The following is a 23,233-nucleotide window of genomic DNA, read 5'->3' on the forward strand; positions in this document are numbered from 1 at the left end:
TTGATTTCTTTGCATGTGTGGATTGCATAGGTTGTTGCTGACGTTTGATGAATATTTCATTGCAATAGCCCCATTACAAATCTATTTACTGAGAAAAATGTTGATGTGTTCAATACTTATTTTACCCGCTGTATACTGAATGACAGACTCAAATATATTATCAATAATAAAGATCCCACTCAGTGACTGAACACTCAAAAGAATAGTTTGTCAATCAGCAAAAGATTTATTTAAAAATAGAATTCAGGCTTCCATCTCCTCATCCTCACTACTTTGCACAAAGTCATCTTGGATGCTCTCCAGTGGTGCATCTTCTGCATCTGAGTCCCCGGGAACTTCATCTCCACCCAACTCGCCGAGTACTTGCTCGATGTGCTCCAGCAGTGGAGAGTCGTCACACTGAAGCTTGTGGTAGAGCTGTAGGGGAGAGACAGGGACACCTGGTTAGTGTACTGCAGTATTGCCGTGACGATAATCTCACAAAGCTCTTAACGGATGGAAAATAGGGTTGACTGAAATCCATTTGCAAATTGAAACACAGATAAAGCACTCTCCAGCTATTATATCTAATTTATGAGGGGGGCGGGGGGAGTGGGTGAGAAAAGTAAGCAAGAAAATATTTGTTGAGCAGTAATTTAATTCTAATATAAGATAAAAAAAATACCCTGGCAGCGGCTCTAATCGTCTCAATGTACTTTAGAGCTGAATAGTTGTACTTATAAGTAGTTATTGAAGTAGTCAGCCTGTCAAGTGGCTTTTGGCTCATTGATTATATTCTCCTGAGGGAACATCGGAAAATATGAAATACTGTATACAGCAGGGGTAGGCAACCTGTAACACTCCAGCTGCTGTGGAACTGCACATCCCAGCATGCCCTGCTACAGTTTTGTTGTTCCACAGAAGCTGGAGTGCCACAGGTTGCCTACCCCTGGTAAACAGTATGGTGCACTTTTTAATACTTTAACATATGGTCCACCAGGGCCGCCATCAGGGGGGGACTGCCGGGACTGTAGTCCCGGGCCCGGACACTTGGCAGAAAGGATGGGGCCCGGTAGTGCACCGGACCACCCATTACCTAGTCATAAAATTAACTGAATTAACCTCCGTGTCCTGCTCCCGCCCGGTCAGACTCAGGACCTTCTGGGAGCACTTGGTAAGTAGAAGCTGCAATGTAACTAGGAGCTGCCCCCTCCCAAACTGAGCTCCGCCTCCCCTGCACGCTTCCGCAAATGAATGGGCTTTCTGCCGATGACACGCACGTGACATGATGATGTCACCCTGTGTAATGTACGTTCTTCTCACTGACTGCGTGGCACGTGCCCATGAAGAAGAGCAGAGGAGCCGGAGCAATGCAAAATCAACAGAAGCAGTAGGACGCCGGCCGTATCTCCTGAGTAAGTGAGTCATACAGAGGTAACCTCTGTCACTTGCTGTTGCACAAAGACAGACCCTTTGAAAAAACGATCTTGACAAATGGATTTGAGGCTGCCTAGAGTGAGACACACTGAAGCCCCTTTGTCATGTGGGGAAATTATTTAGTTTAATTGACTGAGTTCTAGTTTTGTTGTACATGGTCAGCTGCCTAATGTATGTATGTATGTATATATATCAGGGCCGGCGCTAGTCTTTGCTGTGCCCAGTGTCGTCCTATGTTACCGGCCCTTCCCTCTTCCGCTCCCTCCCCCCGAGATTACCTATACACTGTACCACCTTGAGGGAGGGTGGGCGTTTCCTGCGCCCGCCAGATACAATGGTGCTCTGGGCGATGGACCGACTTGCGCGTGTCTGGGGCCACTACTGATACACATATATATATATGTGTATGTGTTGTGTGTGTATATATATATATATATATATATATATATACACACAAATGCACAGCTGCCTGTCCCTGAAAGAGAGCAGAGGGGGCACTGCTTAAAACTAATATCAGTTAAGGGACAGTAAGTCAAGATTTCGAAAAGGGAAGGGGTTGGGGGATTTCTGCATAGCATATAGGGGGGTGATTCAGAGGTGGATACAGCCAATGGGCAACCTACACCCACACAGCTCCCAGCATCCACGGAAGTCCCACCTGCCATCCCCCCAGAAGGGGGCCCTATTTTGTCAGTACCGGGCCCAAAAGTTTCTGATGGCAGCCCTGTGGTCCACAATAGAGGTGACTAAAACTGAGGCAGAACAAGCTGTTTTCCAGATGTGCCATCAAAACCATTTTCGAGTTTGCTTGTTTTTGTGTCACCATTACGAACGTAGCCTAGTCGCACTTCCAGAAGCAGCATAGATTGTTAGTCCTATAGGTGCGAGTCTTAGGCATCTACAATATGTGGCCACACTGTCCCCAGTCCTCTGGCCACCAGAGCAGCTGTCATCACTATCAATGGCCCATGCTACAGTAAGTGCAGAGGATACAACTGGAAATGGAACGCACTGTGCATACAGTACGTACAAATACATTGCAACCCTGGCTACACGGCTACAGGAGGTTTCTCTAACTCACCAATGCCTCGTTGCCACCCTGTAATGCCCATTCAGCCATCACAGAGAAAAGACTGAGATGCCTACAAGTCTAAATCGATTGTAAGATGCGTGTGCCGCCCACGGCCTACACATGGTTTTATGAAAATCGCTAACTACAGCCGCATTACATATCACTTAGAATCAGGCCATGTACAGGGTACTCATACACTGTGGCTTCAGTCACGCCAAACAGCCCCTTTCGGTTCTGCCAGGTCCCAGTTAAAGCAGTCGCACCAATCACCTTTCTCGCTAAAAAATACATGTCTTATTCACACGAATAAAACAACTGGGAGTGACAAAGCTACGTTGCTAGACGACATATATCAATTTGATGTGCTATATTTGTACATCTGTGTGCGGATGAGTCTGAATTTGTATACGAAGTTCTACGATGTAGCGGACGCAGCTCTTTCTCGCGCCAAGTTCCATTGTGCTTCATCCGTGACTTTTATTATTATCCTTTATTTATATGGTGCTACAAGTGTTATGCAGCGCCTTATAAAGTACATAAACAAATTAGTGAACAAGAAATCAGTCACTTACAGTACAATACAATGGAGGACAAGGAACCTTTGAGATGGAAACAACAGGACTGTGAGAGGTGCTGAATGTGTGGTTTGAAGGATAGGGAGGAGTCCAGGATAACTCCAAGACAGTGCACTTTGGGGCTAGAGGACACAGTTGTGCCATCAATAGATTATGAAATTGTGGGGAGTGAGGTTATGTGAGAGGGTGGGAAGATGATCAGCTCAGTCTTAGACTGTTAAGTTTAAGAAAGAGCTGGGACATCTAAAAAGAGATAGCAGAGAGACAGTTGGAGATACGGATGAGAAGAGGTCAGGGGAAGAGAGGTAGATATGAGAATCATCAGCATAGAGATGATATTGGAGGTCAAAAAAAAAAAGTTGATGAGTTCACCTAAAAAGGACATATATAAGGAGAATAGGAGAGGTCCAAGAACAGAACCTTGGGGAACACCTACCGTTAGTGGAAGTGGGGGGGAAGAGGAGTCATGAGAGGAGACAGAGAAGGAACAGTCAGATAGGTAGGAGGATAGTCAGGAGAGGGAAGTGCCACGTAAATCAAGGGAGTGAAGCATTTGCAAGAGGAGAGGGTGGTCCACAGTGTCAAAAGCAGCAGAGTGAACAAGAAGAATGAGCAGAGAGTAGTGGCCCTTTCATTTTGGCAGCAAGGAGGTCATTGCGGACTTTCGTGAGGACAGTATCACTGGAATGGAGAGAACATAAGCCAGATTGAAATGAGTCAAGGAGGGAGTGGGAGGAAAGAGATGCAGTAAGGCGGTTTGTAAACAATATGCTCAAGGAGTTTGGAAGCAAAAGGGGGAGAAAGATGGATCGGTAGTTGGAGTGTGTTAGGACCAAGGGTAGATTTTTAAGAATGGGGGAGACAAGGGCATGTTTGAATGCAAAAAGGACAGTGCAAGATGAGAGGGAGAGAGTAAGTAGGTGGGCAAGATGGGAACAGGCATAAGGAGAGAGGTAGTGGAGGATGCGGAAGGGGTAGGGTCAAGGGGGGAGGTGGAAGGGGGGGAGGACTGGATGTTGATCATGACTTCCTCTCCAGATACAGAGTAGAAGCTTGTAAGAGTTGGTAAGATGGATGGGTAGTGGTGGTCTGGGAAAGGAAGAGGTGGAGTGCTGAAGGTCTGGTGGGATATGATGTCCTGACATATGGAGTCAAATTTAGATGTAAACTAGGTGGCAAAGTCAAGGGCAGAGAGCGATGATAGGAGATGCGGAGGGAGAGGGCAGAGGAGGGAGTTGAAAGTGGCAAAGAGACGCTGGGGGTTTCAGGACTGGGAGGAGATGAGGTTCTTGAAATATGGTTATTTGGAGAGGGACAAGGAAGCACTGTAGAATGAGAACGTAAATTTGAAATGGATGAAGTTTGCCTTAGAGCATTATTTCCTCCACTGTTGCTCGGTGGGATGCCCCAATGGCAACTGGGAGCTCAAGGGTATTATTTGAGTGCATGTTGGGTGTGGTATATCGTGGACCAAAGTTGAGCAACTTTGTAGGTATCTGATGCATTTGGAATGCCAGGGTTGAGGTGTGGATATGTGAGGGTGAGTAGTGATCGCCAGAGCAACAGAGTCAAGAGCAGGAGGGAGGCATTGGACAGGGAAGTGGCTTGCTCAGGGCATAAGAGAGAAAGTATAGGGGAAAGAAGCGAGTCAAGCATGGAGGAAAAATAAACAGTGTCTGTAGCCTCAATGTTATGCTTAGTAATGGTAGTCTTAGGAGGTAGAGGACGGGAAGGAGAGAGGGATAAGTTACTGTAAAAGAAAGAAGGTGATGATCAGAGAGGGGGAAGTAATCAGAAATATCACAACGGTGCGTGAAGATCAGATCAAGTGAGTGCCCACTTACATGGGAGGATGAGTAGCTCCATTAGGAGATACCAAATGAAGATGTGAGGATAAGGAGTTTAGAGGCAGAGGATTCCGTGGGGATATCAATTGGAATATTAAAATAACCTAGGATCATGGAGGGAAGTTCTGAGGAGAGAAAGAGAGGGAGCCAGAAAGCAAAGTTGTCAAGGAATTTGGAGGGTGGGCCAGGGGGACGGTAAATGACAGCTACTCGGAGGTGTACTGGTTGGAAGAGGCGAAAAGCATGAACCCCAAATGTGAAGAACGTAAGGGATGGTTCAGAGGGTATTAGCTGGTAGGAGTAACCGGAGGATAGAAGGACCCCAACACCACCACTACGATGACTTAGTATAAAACGAATTCCCGTGCAGTTAAAGTCGCAGCCCAGCATCTCTAGTACAATGAGTGGCTTTTTGCTGAATCTGCAATTTGAGTAAAATGCAAAATGTAAAGAAAGAGATGGCACGCTACACCTTTCCGAGAGGCTTAGTTGTGCCGCAGTCTTGTGCCATATAGCGTATTGATGTTATTTGTATGAGGACACACTTGTATTTGAAAAGTCACATTTTGTGTAGTTTATAGTCTATGAATAGAAAAGGGGGGACTACGGCAATTTAATTCCGTCATGTGTCGGAGTTGTGATAGGATAAGGAAACACTTGAAGTGAAAATCCACCGGGACAAAACACAAAATGTCACGGCCAAATGCAGAATGGGATCAATATTTTTGAAAATGTTGCTCAACTTTGGTCCACGATATACCACACCCAACATGCACTCAAATAATACCCTTGAGCTCTCAGTTGCCATTGGGGTGTCCTCTAACTGCCTCTCAGGGCAGCCCCTGCACATTGCAGGCTCCCAAATGGAACATTTTCAAATGTACATCTGATTGTGCGCTGCGAGCCCAGGTTTTCTGGTATGTAAATGTGGCCCATTGGAAGACCGCGGAACTCAGTAGACTAAGAAATGCACAAAAACTAAATGATAAGCATATTGAACATAATACATTAGCCTCCTAGGAGAGCGGAGGGTGGAAAAACAGTTTGGTGCGATGTATTGTACCACCTTACGACAACTAGCTGTATTCAATATAATTATACCTTATAAGGAGTATTGTCACATGCTTAGGATATTTAAATGACTCAGGTTTACACAATCACTAAACGTAGATGGTTTGATAACAAAGATCGCAGCATTACACAATCTTATATTTGCAAATGAAGAACTTTCTAACACAGCCATGGATGAACGGTACAATCGCCGGCCACGGGCAGGGGCTTTGCCATTACCTGTAGCAACATAAATAAATCACTTTCTCCCTCCTTGAATGTTAGTTAATTAACAGGAAGAAAATAGTGAATACAGTACCTCAGTCATAGGTTAATATTGCCTAAGAGCATGATGAAGTCAGGAATGAACCAACGGGTTACTTGCTGCCAATTAATCCTTCCAGTGCTGAGGTCACGTTATCTTATTAAGTTGGATGAGTAATGCAACTCCCTGGATATCTATGAACAGCGTTTTAATGCTGCTTTACAGACGCGTCGCTCATTATCGCTTCTTGACCAGCACAAACCAACCTCACAAACAGCAAACCTGAAAAGTCACCTTCATTTTTTTATTTTTTGTACCGTGCATTCCCCGATCACATAAAATTACAGCTTCATTGTGAGAAAATCATGGGCAATGTCAAATTATTAGTAATAATATTTAGGTGCATTACAATACGTGATCTATGGGGTCATTCCAATTAGCCACGAAGGCCTCATCTCGCACCCCTCGCGGCCCTGCTCCAAGCACAAATTTGCACAGTTTTGCTTGCAAACCTACGGGGCTACAAACACTTTTGAGCAAGTTGACTGCCGCGATGACTCGCAAGTTCATTGTGGCTAATTGCGTTGACCTATGTGGCCGATGCTGCGAAAGTACTGCGGCACCTTACAAAACAAACAACAATAATAACAATACTGTGTCAGCACCTACTGTAATAATTTTCAGGGTAACTATGTCTGCATGGTCCCTCTATTGGGGTCTATTTATCAAGCAGTGAAAAGTGGAGAAGCGAACCAGTGGAGAAGTTGCCCATAGCAACCAATCAGCTTTCAAGTAGCATTTATCGAGTACAGTCTATAAAATAAGAGGTAGGAGCTGATTGGTTGCCATGGGCAACTTCTCCACACTTTTCACTGCTTGATAAATAGACCCTTTGAACTGGGGAAGAGCTGGACACAAAGTGACTGTTTTTGCATGAAGCCACGGACGCCCGATTTATTGCCTTATTCTAATGAAAAAGATACCATACAGAAAATCTGTTTGTCTCCATATATATTCTTCATAAACCTAAAAATTAAAATCAACTGCTGATAAAAATGATGTCATCACATTAGCATGTATTGGCAGCTGTTCTGAACTCTGACCACTCCCACTTGTGTCTGTGATGTTACTTCCAGAGAGTTCTGGTATAATATACATCTACAGTCTCCAAACTTTCCATGCGTATTCATCACATACCACCTCATGATGAAAACCATATACTCTTGAAAAATCAGCCAATAACAGCATCTCAATATTAGCTACACAACCAAATAAGTATAACACTACAGAAGAAAGGAATAAAGCACAGGCCACATACAGAAAGAAATAAAAAAAATGAGGATGTCTAAAAAAATCACAAGAGTTAAGATGAAAAAGAAAAAGGTCATATGCTAAGGATAAGTTAAATACTATAATAAAGTGCTGCTAAAACAAAACAAAAACATCTTATGCAACAAGTTGGTGTGCAGTTCTGCAAGATGGTTGTAACATGCACAGCACACGCTACTGCAGAGTCTTTAAAACAAAATGAAAACCTACACATTCCGAGCACCCCACGACCCTGCTCCCATTCCACCGGCATCCTGACCGCCAGAAACTCGAAGGTAAGTAGCGGGATGAGGGATAGGGTTAGGCACTAAGGGGGTATGGTTAGGTTTAGGTTGCGGGGGGAGGTTAGGTTTAGGTACTAGGGGGGAGGTTAGGTTTAGGCACCGGGCAGGGAGGGTTAGGGTTAGGCACCGGGTAGGGAGGGTTAGGCAGAGGGGGAGAGATAGGATACCTACCGACAGGTGACTGTATGCTAACCCTGTCGGGATTCCGGCATCAGGGTTTTTCACAGCTATTATTCCGAGCGCTGGCATCCTCTACCCAACCCATAATATAATTACACTAGCCTTCTGTAAAGTAAAAAAAAACACCCAACGCAAATGCGTGATTGGTTCGCTGTACATACGTTCACGGGCCAATGCAGTAATAACAACTTAAGACAGTGCACGTCAACATGTAAGGAAATATATGCCAGATAAGACAGTGCACGCCAACATGTAAGGAAATATATGCCAGATAAGACGTGCAGCCTATTGTAGCTACAATAGGGCAGGTGCAAGTACACCCTGATGAAGATGGCTTGAAGCACACGGGTCACACTTGCTACGTGTAGAGGTGTATCCCAAGGCAATGAACAAACACAAATATACCTGATCATTTAAATAACTCTCTAACCCGCACATAAGAAAGCTGTAATATATACATTTATTTCAGGAGGGTATTTACAAGATAAAAAGTGAAATTCATGGGAAGCTGGAATCCGATCTTTAAAGACGTAATTATCTTTATTGTCACAACTGTACAACATGGGGACATAGTGTATGTTGGTACATAATCAATAAAATGTTATCTAGTGTCCAGATCCACCTGACACGGATGTTTAGTACTAATTCCCACCTTACAGAAGAGTTGTCATTTATTCTGTGTATGCTTACATTTATTCACAATATAAGATCACTTCTTTTTGTCATTAGTATACCGTTCTGATTAAGACATTCACATTAATGATAATTCTACATCTTTATGCATTGACTAACCCTATGCAATCAAGTAAGGTCAGTAAATGTGTCCACTCTGATTGCTAATTGTTTTCGTAACCATTTCTGTCTTTCCGATATTCCTATTAGTAGGACATTAATAGCAGGAGCTCGCAGTAATGATTTAAAGCCAATTATGGGGCAGTGATTAGAACTATCTGTACCTTATGGGCAGACACACTGAGATCTTCTGTCTCTTCTCCAGCAGTTTAATATTTCAGCCTCAGGTATTGACGTCACTTGTATTTATCACTGTCTGGCCTATTTACTACTTTCCAGATGGAAGAAAAGACAAACAGAGTGATTGAATGAGAACGTCGTGGGCTAAACTTCGAGTCTGGGGGCTGGCTTAGGTAACACCATGTGACTTAGTTGCCCTATTAGGATAGGTGTGTGTGTTTTAACTGGGAATGTGAGGCTGTGTGGGCTGAGACTAAGGGGCCTATTCATTATACCTAAAATACCGATGGAGGTAATTAGTTGTTTAGAACTCGCATGGAGTTCTACCTAATTACAGGAGGAATTCATCATTCCTCCTCTGTATAAGTATCTATTCCGAAAAGCTGCCATTTTCGGGAAATAGATACTTCTCCCTCTCTACACTAACTTACCGCAGCTGTAATCAGTGCTGCGCATGCGCTGTTACATCTGTAAAAACCAGCGCATGCGCAGCACTGCCTACAGATGCGGCAAGTGAGTGTGTGTGTCCCCCCCGCGCTCACCTCCCCCCGTTCAGCACTTACCAGTCCACGCAGCAGCCTCCGGCTCCATCTGCTGTGCTGTCACATGGTCTCCCAACAGAGCACACTACTGTTTAGGAAAAAAAAACGTTTTTTTTTTCCCTAAACTTTATTGTGTTCTGCCTGGTGAACACAATATCATCATAGCAAACGGAGCCACCACAGGAGAGACCAGAGCGCCGGAGGTAGACGCCGGGGGACTTGCACACGCTGACACAGGTAAGTGTTACCTGCTATTCACCACCTCACAGTGGCAGATAGTAACTCCATCAAATTTCAAAAATACATAATTTTCAGAATTTGATGAATACCATAATTTCCACATCCCCATATTAATGTACTAATGTATGGGGAGTGTGGAAATTAACGCAGGGGGGCTTAGCAAGGAGATATCAGTGATATCTCCTGTGCTAAGTGTGTTCATGAATACTAAAACGTTATTTCAGGAAAATGTCCTTAAAAACGTTATTTTAGTGTTGATGAATAGGCCCCTAAGCCTCTTTTGTTCCTGTCTTCCCACCCTCCCTCCCTATGTGGATTCAGTGGGATTGTCTGAGTTGGCTGTTTTCTGTGGCGGGAAAGAACGGCAGGTCGCCACTTAAGGTGCAAGTCTCTTTCAGTTTGTAGTATTATAGTCTTTTGGTGCGCTCACCCTCTTTGACTTGGATCACCCTGCCGGGGATAGCGTCATCACCACGGCAACCGATCGATACTCAAACTAATTTTAATGAAGGGACTTTACATACATGTGTCCTTCAGTTCTGTGTGTCAGTGATTATGTGGCGAAAAGCACGGTTTTACAGTGATATGTTACGTTTTTTATCTTTCGCTGCTTTTATTTACACGCCGTCATAGAGCTTCAGGCGTCACCTAGAAGAGCTTTGATTTTAAGCAATGTACTTAATCACTGGAACACAATCAGAGCGTGCCAGTATTTTTCATTGGCTTTATTATGCTATATTATTTCCCAAATGTATTGTTATGGTCAAATCTTGTTTAAAGTAGGCAAAAAAATTCCTTCCCATATCTATCATACAGCAATCTGATTGTTTGCCGTAAGTTACAGCATAGTTGGGTCCAAGGGAAGCGGTTAATCAGCAGGCCCCTATCTTTATAGATGCAGATATGCCAAGTACATTTACTAACAGCAGAGCAAGTGCACTTAGGTGTGAGGTAGATTGTTCCTGTTGTCCTGAAACCCCCCATATGTGTGCACCTTATAAAGGGCAGCCTGTAGACACTTATGATGTGTCTGGAGACAGCATCAATGGGCACTGCTCTGTCGGTCATGCCAACAAAACACACATTAATCAGGACTCCTCCCTCATGCTGTCTACAGGGGGCAGAGACAATTTAGGAACTAAGGAGCAGGGGCTGGGTCAGGAATCTACGATCAGACAGACAGGTCAGTAGCTCTGTGGCAGAGTGTACTCTACTAAAACTAAATTGCACAACAAATCGAATTTAAGATTATGCCATATACTGTACAAATTATGTATCACAGCACTACTGATGTGATAGGCAGACACATGGTTCCCAAACTTTCTTTTATCATAGCTCTATAATATCAACATCTTTTCACGACACCCCTAGGCCAAAAGTTTCTTATTGAGAAATTCAGAACAAAATATTAAATTAAGGATTGTGCTTATATTGTATAACAGAGGCTCCCAAACTCGCTCCTCGAGGCACCCGAACGATCCAAATTTTATGGATAACAATGCTTGACGTGACTTCATTAGTACCTCCGTCAATTTGATTTAATCATCTGTGCTCAACCATGGATATCCTTAAAACCTGGACCATTAGAGTGCCTTGGGGACTGAGGGTCTGATTCAGAGCCGCTCGTAAGCGGCCGCTCGTTCGTTCCGAGCGATGTTTGCCCAACTGCGCATGCGTACGGATCGTAATACGCATGCGCGAACCAGTCAGTGCGGCTGAAAATAGTTTGTTCGCTAAATAGCGAATGCCTGCTATTTTGAGTGACAGGAGGAGGCGTATGTGGGTGGTAACAGGGGAAGGTGCTTGAAAACGGGGAGTGGAGATCAGAAAGCAGGCGTGCTTAAAGGTCAAAACGGGCGTTTTATGGGTGTGCATAATTAATACAGCAGCGTCATTGACCACGTCACTGGGTTATTTTATAGTCAGAACTGCTCGCATGATTGCGGTAGGAAAAACCAACCACAAGAATAGCGAGCAGTTCATACGCTGGTCGATGTACTCAATTAATCTAATAAATAGCGGACATGACGTAGGATGCGAGCGGCCAGGGGGCGTAGTTTCCAAAAAACCGACCGCAAGTTTTGTTCGCTCATTCAGACATAGAGGCGTAAACAGAACGCAAAGAGCGAACGGTTCATTTGAATAACCACCCCTTTTTTCAGAATGAACGACCGCAAATAGCGTCCGGCTCTGAATCAGGCCCTGAGTTTGAGAACCTCTTCTGTATGTCATTCTTAGGCAGGGTCGTGCATACTCCCTCCCCTATCATACACATGCTCCAGTGTCTGATTAACCAATAGCCTGATCAGGCTGCAGCCTTGGCCACATGTATTTTGGGGAAGCTGCCAACAAGATCCTACCTGCACTGAGGTTGTAATGAGTCTGAGAGCAACCCCAGAGGGTCGGCCATGGCCAATAGTCACAGATGGACTGGAAAGAGAAAAGAAAGAGAACAGGCATCTGGACTGCTCCTTCCAGCAAACAATCCCAGCAATGGTGGCCTGGATAAGTGGCTGGCAGCGGGCGCCTTTACTGGCTGCAGAGAGGCGCTCTGACAGGGTGACAGAAAGGGGAGCCCACCTTTACTGGATGATGCAACTGGACTGAAGGGGGAACAGATAGACTAATATATGTGTAGCGGGCTATGTATAACGTCTAGCATGGACGAATCAACATTCAGTAGGTTGAGGTTACAATGAAGGGTGCTGTGTCAGGGACGTGCAGTCAGGGTAGGCTCTGTACTCCTGAGATTTTATATAAAATGATTAGAATAACACAAAGTTGATATTTATAAGTTATATACATCTTCTTTGTTGATTGTAATCATTTTATAGTAAATACTCAGCAGCTTTGTGGAGCTCCCTTGGACTGCAGGGAGACGAGATATGAGGCAGTAACAGCTCATCCTTGCTTCTGTATAGTCAAACACAGCAGGGCCAGCTCCAGGGGTCTGAGGACCCTGTGCCGGCTGGTACGCTGCGCCCTTCTATCGCTGCGGGTAAAGCCCAGCCCTCCATCACTGGCTGGGTTTCCCCCAGCCCTCTCCCGTCTGTGAATGGATGCAGCTCGCATGCGCGCAGCATCCATTCACACTCTGGGGGTCCGGCACTGCCACACAGCTGCGGCGGTGGGGGTCACCAACCTCCCGATTTCAATACCCGCGGGCCACTTCGGCCTACGGGTGGTACAGTACTGTCCCGCAGAAATCAGGATGTTGGGGAGGTGGTGCCCCTATTCGACCGCACTGGTCGAACACCCCTAGAGCCGCCCTGAGACACGGCTTGCAGAGCCGGGGGCGAGGTGACACCATGGGCAGTAAGCTGCACAGAAAGAGAGCTAATAGAGGCAAGTCCCTGAGTATGTGGGGCGTGCCTTGAGCACTGATGGACACATTGGATGTATCATGTGACCAGGCAGTCCACAGAAGTGTTTAGAGATCAGAGCTCAATCAGCAGCAGCAAGAGAGATGCAGTTAGGAGAGTGTCATGTGACTAGGAAGTGCACTGCAGTGTTTAGTGAGGGGAGAGGATGAGACAGGCTCCCAAGTCAAAAGAGGAGACTTATACAGCAGCTGTGTTACAGGGAGCTCTCCTAGGCTTATAACTCTTTTGAGAGGCTCTGTCCTCTGATACTGGATGAAAATTTTGTAGAGGGGCTCACACATAATGATGAGTGGTCTACAGGAGGGGACAGTATGAGTGTAGTAGCCTAGAACAGCCTGAACCCTTCTTAATCATACCCTGTCAACCACAGATCTGAATGGAACCTGCCCCTGCTACAGTAGCTGCATTGTTATTATAATAAAAAAGTACAATCATTATAGTCACACTACAACGTATAGTATCTTTTTATAAATAATTGATACTTTATTATAATTTGTCTTTATATGCCATTTGTGAATAATGATTTTCTTTGCTGTAGAATTTTCATTTTTCTACATACACCTACCATACGATGCCATCTCTCTCTGCAGCTCCTGTCCATCTATCCACATTGTGACTGGGACCTGCAGAGAAGTGCCTGAGGTGTCAGTGTTAATTACACATTCTCCAGAATGGTTATTTTTAATCTATAATTATTAAGTAAGAACTACAGAGGCACGCTATAACCGCCACGGTGTAATCATTTTACACTGGGCACAGAAAGGACATCAGCGTCTGCAAAAAGCCCAAACTTCCTCCACAACAAAATGGCTGTTCAGATACTGTACTCTTTAACCTAATAAAGATCACCAGGGACGCTCTCCTGCCATAACAGAGCTGCTCCAGATAAGAGCTATTAAAGGACAAACACAATGTTGTATCTTATCTACATTACCAGATAACAGGTCTATTTTGTTTACAAGTTGATTTACTTATCTTCCGATGATGCCATTGTTTCTTGAGAGCAAATATAGTTTGTCATTGATTTTACTTGCTGTATTTCTGTTCAAGGCAACAGCATTGCAAATAAACTTGAAAATGTGTTTTACACGGGGATATCTGCACAGATCCCAATTTCACTGACAGAAAATAATCCACTATCATGAAATATTAAGGATATTAAAGTCCTGGATTATTATATTTGACCCATACTTTCCTAGTCTCCCAGGACTGATGGGAGCCTCCCAAAAATCGTGTGCCTCTCCCAGCCCCCTGCAAGAGTAGGCAAGTCTCCTGGAATGGCCGCCACCCCCTGTGCCCACGCGCGAAAGTGGGAGGTCCGGGGGGTGATGACACGTGCGCGCTGAATCGCATCATCGTAGCCCCGTCCTTGCTTTACAATGACAGTAAGAAAGCGGGGGACAGGGCTGCGATGATGCAGTCGCACCGGCACACCCCTGTACCGCCCACTTAAGCCGCTTGAGGGGGCTGCCAGAATGTCAGAATGTCGGTAAGTATGATTTGACCATATAATAGCACAAGACTAAGAACATACAGCGCAATAGAGATAGCATTCCAGTAAAAACACAACCAATGATGTGTCACAGATCCATCTTGGGGCCAGCTGAAGTAGGAGTGCAGGTGAAGCTAGTAGACTTGACAAGAGATCTGCTCATGGAGTGGATATGGACTAGAAGCTGAAAGCTCAGATGCTAGTGGCAAGCCCAGAAACATGGGGTGGCACTCTGAACTGGAATCTGCACAAGGATGCAGAACTGGAATTCTCAACTGAGAGAGCCTGGAACGAATCATACAGAACTCAACTCCAGCCCCTGAACACAGGAGCTAATAGCTAGAACCCACAACTAAGAACTCAGACAAACCTGCTGGGACAACTCAGAAGTGCATAGTACCAAACCTGGAGACTAGAGACTCAGAACTCAGGACCAGTAACAGATATGAAGAAGCTCAGGGCAAACAATCATCAGGCTGAATCATCCTGGAACCCACACCCTGATCACAAATCTGGAACTGGAATCAGAATTCGGAACTCAGAAACTGAAAGCGGAGGTGCGATACCCAGGAACCTTGGCTGGCCAAGCCAGCGACCCCAGAAACAGCAGACAACCTCAGTCCTGGAGTCGGACCTTGACACTTAAGAACAGCCCCAGTGAGAAAGCTCAGAAACAAGTGAAACCAATCCCAGAACTGACCTATGGCCATCAACCAGAGTAACAGAGCAGTAGTCTAAAAATGTACTTGATGCAACGAGACTCCTGAAACAACCGCAGTAGATGGTAACACCGGGTGCAGACCAGGAAGGCAGGATAATAGCAAATTGCTGAACCAAGATCGCTGTTTGATAACAGGAGTCCACTCAGCAGGATACAGATAATATTGTGTAGATGTCCAGACAACAGAGCACAAAACTAACAACAGTAACAGCACCGGAATGACTGAAGCCTGGGGACAAGGAACTCTCTCGGGAAGACATTGCTCTGGCAAAGAGGTGCACTTCTGAAGGGGTTTAAGTAGGCAGTAGTGTGAGTCCGTATGCTGCCGGATCATGTGAGCATGACTGCAGCACAAGGATTGGACTGGGTAGTCAAATGGAGAAATCTAACATGGCTGTGCCCATGCAACCGGCTTATTTGTATACACATGTGCTGTGGAGAGCAGGGATAACTGCTGAGACACTGGAGATGTGTGGAGGGCAATGACGTGGCAGCACTGGTTAGGTAAGTGGGGCAAATACCCCGATTCGTGACATGCAGACCCTATTCTGGAGACCGAAATCTTTGGTATCCATGCAATGCATACTTGCCTATTCTAACGTAATGCCCAGGAGACTCCTTTGGGGAGATTATCCAGGTCTCCCAAGAGAGTAGTCATCGAGCCTGACGCAAGTCGAAAGGGCTCGATGACGAAAGCTTTAAAGCGCTGTGAATTATGTAGCAGGGCTGAGCCACTATTATGCGATCCAGGAACGTTAAACCTGCTCCCCCTTCTCGGTTTCCCTGATGCCGATCCCTAGACGAGCATATGCTGGCCACCAAGCATACAGAAAAGAGCCCATGGACATGTATTGCTCTCTCTCCCATTTACTGGCACTAGAGAAGTGACGATGTAAGATACAATAAATCCAGGAGATTGTGCTTAAAATAAATACACACCATCAGTCAAAAATAAAATCCAAGTGACTCCAAAAAAACTCAAGAGACTGACAAGACAGCAAACGTAAATCCTTACCAAGACCTGAGTAAAAACATACTGTACATTGGATAAAATACTTACATTCAATTTATAGTAGCGGACATCATGCAAGTTCACATTCAACAAGCAAAGTACACGACTCTTAACCAGGGCTTGTACTGTATCTATGTAAGTACAGAAGTTCCATCCGCCATATACTGTATGTGTTTATGTTGTTTTGCATATTCCAAACCGGCAATGCAATGGCTTGAATATTAAATATCTGCGGGTTCCAGGATGAACACTGTATTTGTCAAGAGAATATGCAAAGAAACGCTCAGCTGACACAGATCAAATCTTACGACACTAAATAATCTTTTGATTTGCATGAAATCAATGACTTTCTGGAATAAGTCATGGCCTTCCTGACAACTTCCTTACCGCAGCCTCTAACCACCCCATATGCTACTCAACAGTACGGCAAGAAAAACAGTCTCCTCCAGAAATAAAATATTCTGCATATTTTTACCTTCATGCATAAATGAGGCATTTGTCCACTCGTACAGAAAATATTTATGTAAAGTAACTGCAACGCCTGCATAAACACATCTCTCTTGTAGTATATAATGATTAAAAAACCCGTAACCGAGGCATTTATCTTGATTAAAAACGATGTTTCCGCACAGCAGCTAGTTTTAGGCGTCAAAAAAAATATTTCCTTTCTGTGATGAGATTCATTTATATTTTCCTGAAACTGTAAAATCTGCTGAAATGAAATGTGGCGCTGTTACTGAATGCCGTTCTTGCTATCTTTATTGCTAATCGTTATATGAATACGGTTATTTCCCATGCTTTGTGCAGATGTTGCACGCTGTGTTAAGGGGCAAAAAATATAGACCTGCCATCCATGTAAACAACACAGTCTCTGTGCCCATATATTATGACTTAGCTGGTTTCTAAAGACGACACGGGAGGCTGCTTATAGGAGACTGAGGGGTCTATTTACTAAGCAGTGTTCGGAGACAGAGTGAAAAGTGATAAGAAAGTGATAAGGTGCCAGCCAAGCAGCTCCTAACTGTCATCTCACAGGCTGTGTTTGAAAAATGACAGTTGGGAGCTGATTGGCTGGCACCTTATCACTTTCTTATCACTTTTCACTCTGGGCCTAATTCAGACCCGCTCGCGAGCGATGAGCGCTCGCAAGCGGGTCGATGGTGCCCTAATGCGCATGCGCACGACGGAGGGAGCTCCGTCGTGCGCATGCGCGAGACCCGCATAGCGACAGCCAAGCTGTCGCTATGGGTCTCGCACCAAAGGGACTGACAGCACGTCCCCTTTGGTGGGCGTGCCGGGGGCGTTGCTGTCCAGACGGAGGCGATCCCATGGGAACGCCTTCCGTCTGGAGCCGGCCCCACTGACATCACTAGTGATGTCAGTGGGAGTGCTTTTGGCTCTGATAGAGCCAAAAGCACTCCTGGGCTTGCGGCAGCGAGACCCTACCGCAGGGTCTCGTCGCAAGCCCGATGGTCGCGATGGTCTTGACCATCGCGACCATCTTTTTGGCCGCTCGCATATGCTGTGGGTGGTCACCCACAGCTATGCGAGCGGCCAGGAGGCCGCTCCATTTTCAAGGAGGAGGGCACTGATTCAGAGCGAGCGCTCTGGTCAGAGCGTCCGGCTCTGAATCAGGCCCTCTGTCTCCTAACACTGCTTAGTAAATAGACCCCTGATTATTTGTGGTGCACATTACAGTGTTATTGCAGCCACCACAAAGTTTATGAAAATCTGAGATAGGGGCCCATTTGGGTATGGTATGTTATGTCGACATTGTGAGTGTCGAAAGTCAGAATGTCAACATGTTCTGAATCCTGTCATGAATGTTCTATCGGCATGTCGACATACACAATGTCGACCTGGTCGTTATGTCAACATTTTGTATGTCAACATAGCAGGTTTTTTTTTGTTTAGAGATGTGCGCTGACCCCCATGTTTTGGCTTTGGTTCTAATTCATCATTGTGTTTCAGTTTGGTTTTGGATGCCTTTTGGAAATCTATGAACTGAACTGGGACTTGGATTTCAGGAAAACCGAACCACACCACAATGATCATGTTGACATTCTGTACGTCGACATGTAAAATGTTGACATAATAGGCCTGATTTAGATTCACAAGGAAATGACATTGCAGCTGTGATCTCTCAGGGATCGCAATTTGCGAATATATGCTTATGAGCCACGCTCCGTCCAGTGCTTAGAGACACCCACTGAAAGCATCTCACATCCACCACACGCAAAAAAACGGAAGCAACCTTAAACTTTGAATGCAGATAAGCCGGCCATCAGCCTTTTGAGTAAGTCTAAACTGCCGCAGACATAGCGGGGCTCCAGACATACAGAGGGCTCTCCTGCTGCCAGCAAGGACGCAGTGGCTAATTTGTGGATGGCCAGAAAATAGTGTTTAAACACAACTGATGTTTCTCTAGCCCTCCCCAAACGCTGATTACCTGTTGCTCAGTTTGCGAGTGAATTCTCTGTGCGAGCGTAATTGCAATCTGGTTTACATGCCTGAGCAATGCTAACAATCGCTCAATCTGCGCAGACATTGGCATTTGCATGTGGATCTGATGATCTGATGCCCAATGTCCATATAAACATTGTGGTGTCAACATCATGATTGGATATCTTCCCGGCTGATTCACACAACCGTGATATACTGCGTACTTGCCAACTCTCCCTGGTTATCAAGGAGACTCCCTGAAATAGCAACAATCTCCCTGTCTCCCTGAAGAGTCTAGCAATCTCCCTGATTCATGCTTGCCGACTATCTGGCTGCCCCTTCCGGGAGGGAGCAGCCAGATCGGCTTAACTGGGGGGCGTGGCCAGCAAACTGGGGCGGGGCCGGCCAGACTAGAAGAGTTTGTGGGTGGAGCGGGGGCGGAGCAACGTGTTCGCGTCATTTTGGCCCCGCTACACGCTGCCGATATTACAGGCAGCGTGAAGCAGGGGGCGAGGCCAAAATGACACGATTCGACGTGAATCGCGTCACAGGCCCCTCGCTGCCGAGGATTTTCCTGTCATTGCGGTGGGGGGCAGGAGGGGTCGGCAGCTGCCGGGAGACTTGCCTGCCTTCCCGGGAGGTCGGGACCGGCACCCGATTTTCGGGAGGCTCCCTACCAAATCGGGAGGGTAGGCAAGTATGCCCTGATTCCACCTTACCCCCATTATGTAGCTGTTCTTTAAAAAAAAAAAAAAAAAACAGATATACACATTGAAATTGGTTCATTAATATCAATTCCCTGCATTGGTTATATGAGGCACAATGATCCCTATGGCTACATGCATTTTCTGAAAAGTATCAGTGTGTTTTCATCACCAAGTAAATATTTCTAACTGCTCATTTACACTTGAATGCAAATTAATATTATAACACGCCTCTCATATGCAGCAGTACACGCCCACTTTACAGCACACTTACCTACTCTCCCAGGAGTCGTGGGAGGCTCCAGATTTTTCAGGAAACCCCCACAGCCCCGAAAGAGTAGGCAAATCTCCAGCCTCCCGCCCACTTCCTAATGAAGCGGGCAGGATGGGGAGATTTTCCAAGCAATGTGCGGGTCTGCGAATTGCAGCATTTAACCCCGACCCCTCCTCACGGACCCGCGAATCACGGGACTTTCCTGTAGAGGGGGCGACCTAATGATGGCTATAGTCTGGCTCCGCCCCCCAAAGATGATAGCAGCCAAGTCCCCTCCCGGGAAGGTGCAGCAAAAAGTCGGTAAGTATGGTTTATAGGTGTTTGCTTCACAATCTCTCTGAAATGCCTTTTCAAAAGTAGGCAAGTATGATATACTGTAACACTAACTACTGTACATTCCTAGACTGACCGCTTTCATTTGCATTGTAAAGTTAGGATACCTACCTTGTCTGTAAGTATCCCAAACCCCCCCTCTCCCTACCCTAACCCTCCCCGATGCCTGAACCTAACCTCCCCTCCCCGCACCCTAAACCAACCCATCCCCACTAGTGTCTAACCCTCATCCTCCCCCAGTGCCTAACCCCTAACCTTCCTCCCAACCCCGCTACTTACCTTTGGGATGCCGTCAGTTGGGATGCTGGCATACTATCTAGAGACTGTGTATCGCCATTGCGGGCCAGTAAGTATACTACCTAGAAACTGTATATCGCCACTGCGGGCCAGCAAGCATACTATCTAGAGACCGTGTATCACCACAGCAGGCCAGTAAGCATACTATCTTGACACTGTGTATCACCACTGCGGCCCAGTAAGCATACTATCTAGAAACCATGCGTCGCCACAACAGGCTAGTAAGCATACTATCTAGAAACTATGTATCGCCACTGCGGGCCAGCAAGCATACTATCTAAAGAACGTGTATCCTCCACAGCAGGCCAGTAAACATACTATCTAGAGATCGTGTATCGCCAGTAAGTATACTATCTAGAGACCGCGTATCACCACTGCAGGCCAGTAAGCATACTATCTAGACACTGTGTCTCACTGCTGCAAGCCAGTAAGCATACCATCTAGAGACCATGTATCACCACTGCGGCCCAGTAAGCATACTAGCTAGACACTGTGTATCGCCACTGCAGGCCAGCAAGTATACTATCTAGAGAGCATGTAATGCCACTGCAAGCCAGTAAGCATACCAACTAGAGACTGTGTATCGCCGCTGCAGGCCAGTAAGCATACTATATAGAGACCGTGTATCACCACTGCGGCCCAGTAAGCATACTATCTAGAGACCGTGTATCACCACTGCGGCCCAGTAAGCATACTATCTAGAGATGGTGTATCACCACTGTAGGCCAGCAAGTATAATATCTAAAGATCGTTTATCGCCACTGCAGGCTAGCAAGCATACTATCTATAGACCGTGTATCGACACTGCAGGCTAGTAAGCATACTATCTATAGACCGTGTATCGACACTGCAGGCTAGTAAGCATACTATCTAGAGACCGTGTATCGCCACTGCAGGCCAGTAAGTATATGATCTAGAAACCATGCATCGCCACTGCACGCCAGCAAGCATACTATCTAGACACTGTGTATCGCCACTTTAGGTCAGCAAGTATACTATCTAGAGAGCGTGTAATGCCACTGCAAGTCAGTAAGCATACCAGCTAGAGACCATGTATCGCCACTGCAGGCCGGTAAGCATACTACCTAGAGACCGTGCATCACCACTGCAGGCCAGCAAGAATACTATTTAGAGATCGCGTATCGCCACTGCAGGCCGGTAATTATACTATCTAGACACTGTGTATCGCCACTGCAGGCCAGTAATTATATTATCTAGACACTGTGTATCGCCACTGTAGGTCAGCAAGCAAGTATACTATCTAGAGAGTGTGTAATGCCACTGCAGGCCAGTAAGCATACCAACTAGAGACCGCGTATCGCCACTGCAGGCCAGTAAGCATACTATCTAGACACTGTGTATCGCTGCTGCAAGCCAGTAAGCATACCATCTAGAGACAATGTATCACCACTGTGGCCCAGTAAGCATACTATCTAGAGACCGTGTATCGCCACTGTGGCCCAGTAAGCATACCATCTAGAGACTGTGTATCACCACTGCGGGCCAGTAAGCATACTATCTAGAGAACGTGTATCACCACTGTGGCCCAGTAAGCATACTATCTAGAGACCGTGTATCACCATTGCAGGCCAGTAAGCATACTATCTAGAGACCATGTATCACCACTGTGGCCCAGTAAGCATACTATCTAGAGACCATGGCCCTCATTCAGAGCCACTCGCTAGCGGCAGTACGCTCGTTCCGAGCGATGTTCGAACATCTGCACATGCGTACGGATCGTTATACGCATGCGCGAACCAGTCAGTGCGGCCGAAATTCATGTGCTCGCAATATAGCGAATGCCTGCTATTTTGAGTGACAGAATGAGGCGTATGTGGGTGGTAACAGGGGAAGGTGCTTGAAAATGGGGAGTGGAGATCCGAACGCAGGCGTGCTTAAAGGTCAAAACGGGCGTTTTATGGGTGTGCATAATTAATACAGCAGCGTCATTGACCACGTCACTGGGTTATTTTATAGCCAGAACTGCTCGCAAGATTGTGGTAGCAAAAACCAACCACAAGAATAGCGAGCAGTTCATACGCTGGTCGATGTACTCGATTAATCTAATAAATAGCGGACATGACGTATGGTGCGAGCGGCCAGGGGGCGTTTTTAACAAATAAACGAGCGTATGTTTTGCTCGCTCGTTCAGACTTAGAGGTGTGCACAGACTGCAATTTGCGAACGGATCATTTGAATAGCCACCCCTTGTTTTTGAACGAACGACCGCAAATAGCGAACGGCTCTGAATCAGGCCCCATGTATCACCATTGCAGGCCAGTAAGTATACTATCTAGAGATCGTGTATCGCCACTGCAGGACAATAAGCATACTATCTAGAGATCGTGTATCACCACTGCGGCCCACTAAGCATACTATCTAGAGACCGTTTATCACCACTGCGGCCCAGTAAGCATACTATCTAGAGATGGTGTATCACCACTGCAGGCCAGCAAGTATACTATCTAGAGATCGTGTATCGCCACTGCAGGCCAGTAAGCATACTATCTAGAAACTATGTATCGCCACTGCGGGCCACCAAGCATACTATCTAAAGACCGTGTATCACCACAGCAGGCCAGTAAGCATACTATCTAGAAACCATGCATCGCCACAGCAGGCCAGTAAGCATACTATCTAGACACTGTGTATCGCCACTGCAGGCCAGTAAGCATACTGTCTAGAGACTGTTTATCACTACTGTGCACCAGTAAGAACACTATCTAAGGACCGTGTATCACCACTGCGGCCCAGTAAGCATACTATCTAGAGATGGTGTATCACCACTGCAGGCCATCAAGTA

General features: G+C 45.9%; 1 protein-coding gene across 1 annotated transcript in view; it reads right to left on the reverse strand.

Moving 5' to 3' along the window:
• Window positions 1-214: 214 nt before the first annotated feature.
• Window positions 215-23,233, reverse strand: part of LOC148517493 (uncharacterized) — a 715,840-nt gene continuing 692,821 nt past the window's right edge. The window contains exon 11 of the mRNA XM_088478666.1: window positions 215-417. Coding sequence (XP_088334792.1) covers window positions 244-417 — 174 coding nt within the window. The 3' untranslated portion in view covers window positions 215-243. The remainder of the gene's footprint in view (window positions 418-23,233) is intronic.

Source organism: Taudactylus pleione, unplaced genomic scaffold, assembly GCF_031769625.1.
Source record: "Taudactylus pleione unplaced genomic scaffold, aTauple2 ptg000216l, whole genome shotgun sequence".
Taxonomy (NCBI): Eukaryota; Metazoa; Chordata; class Amphibia; order Anura; family Myobatrachidae; genus Taudactylus; species Taudactylus pleione.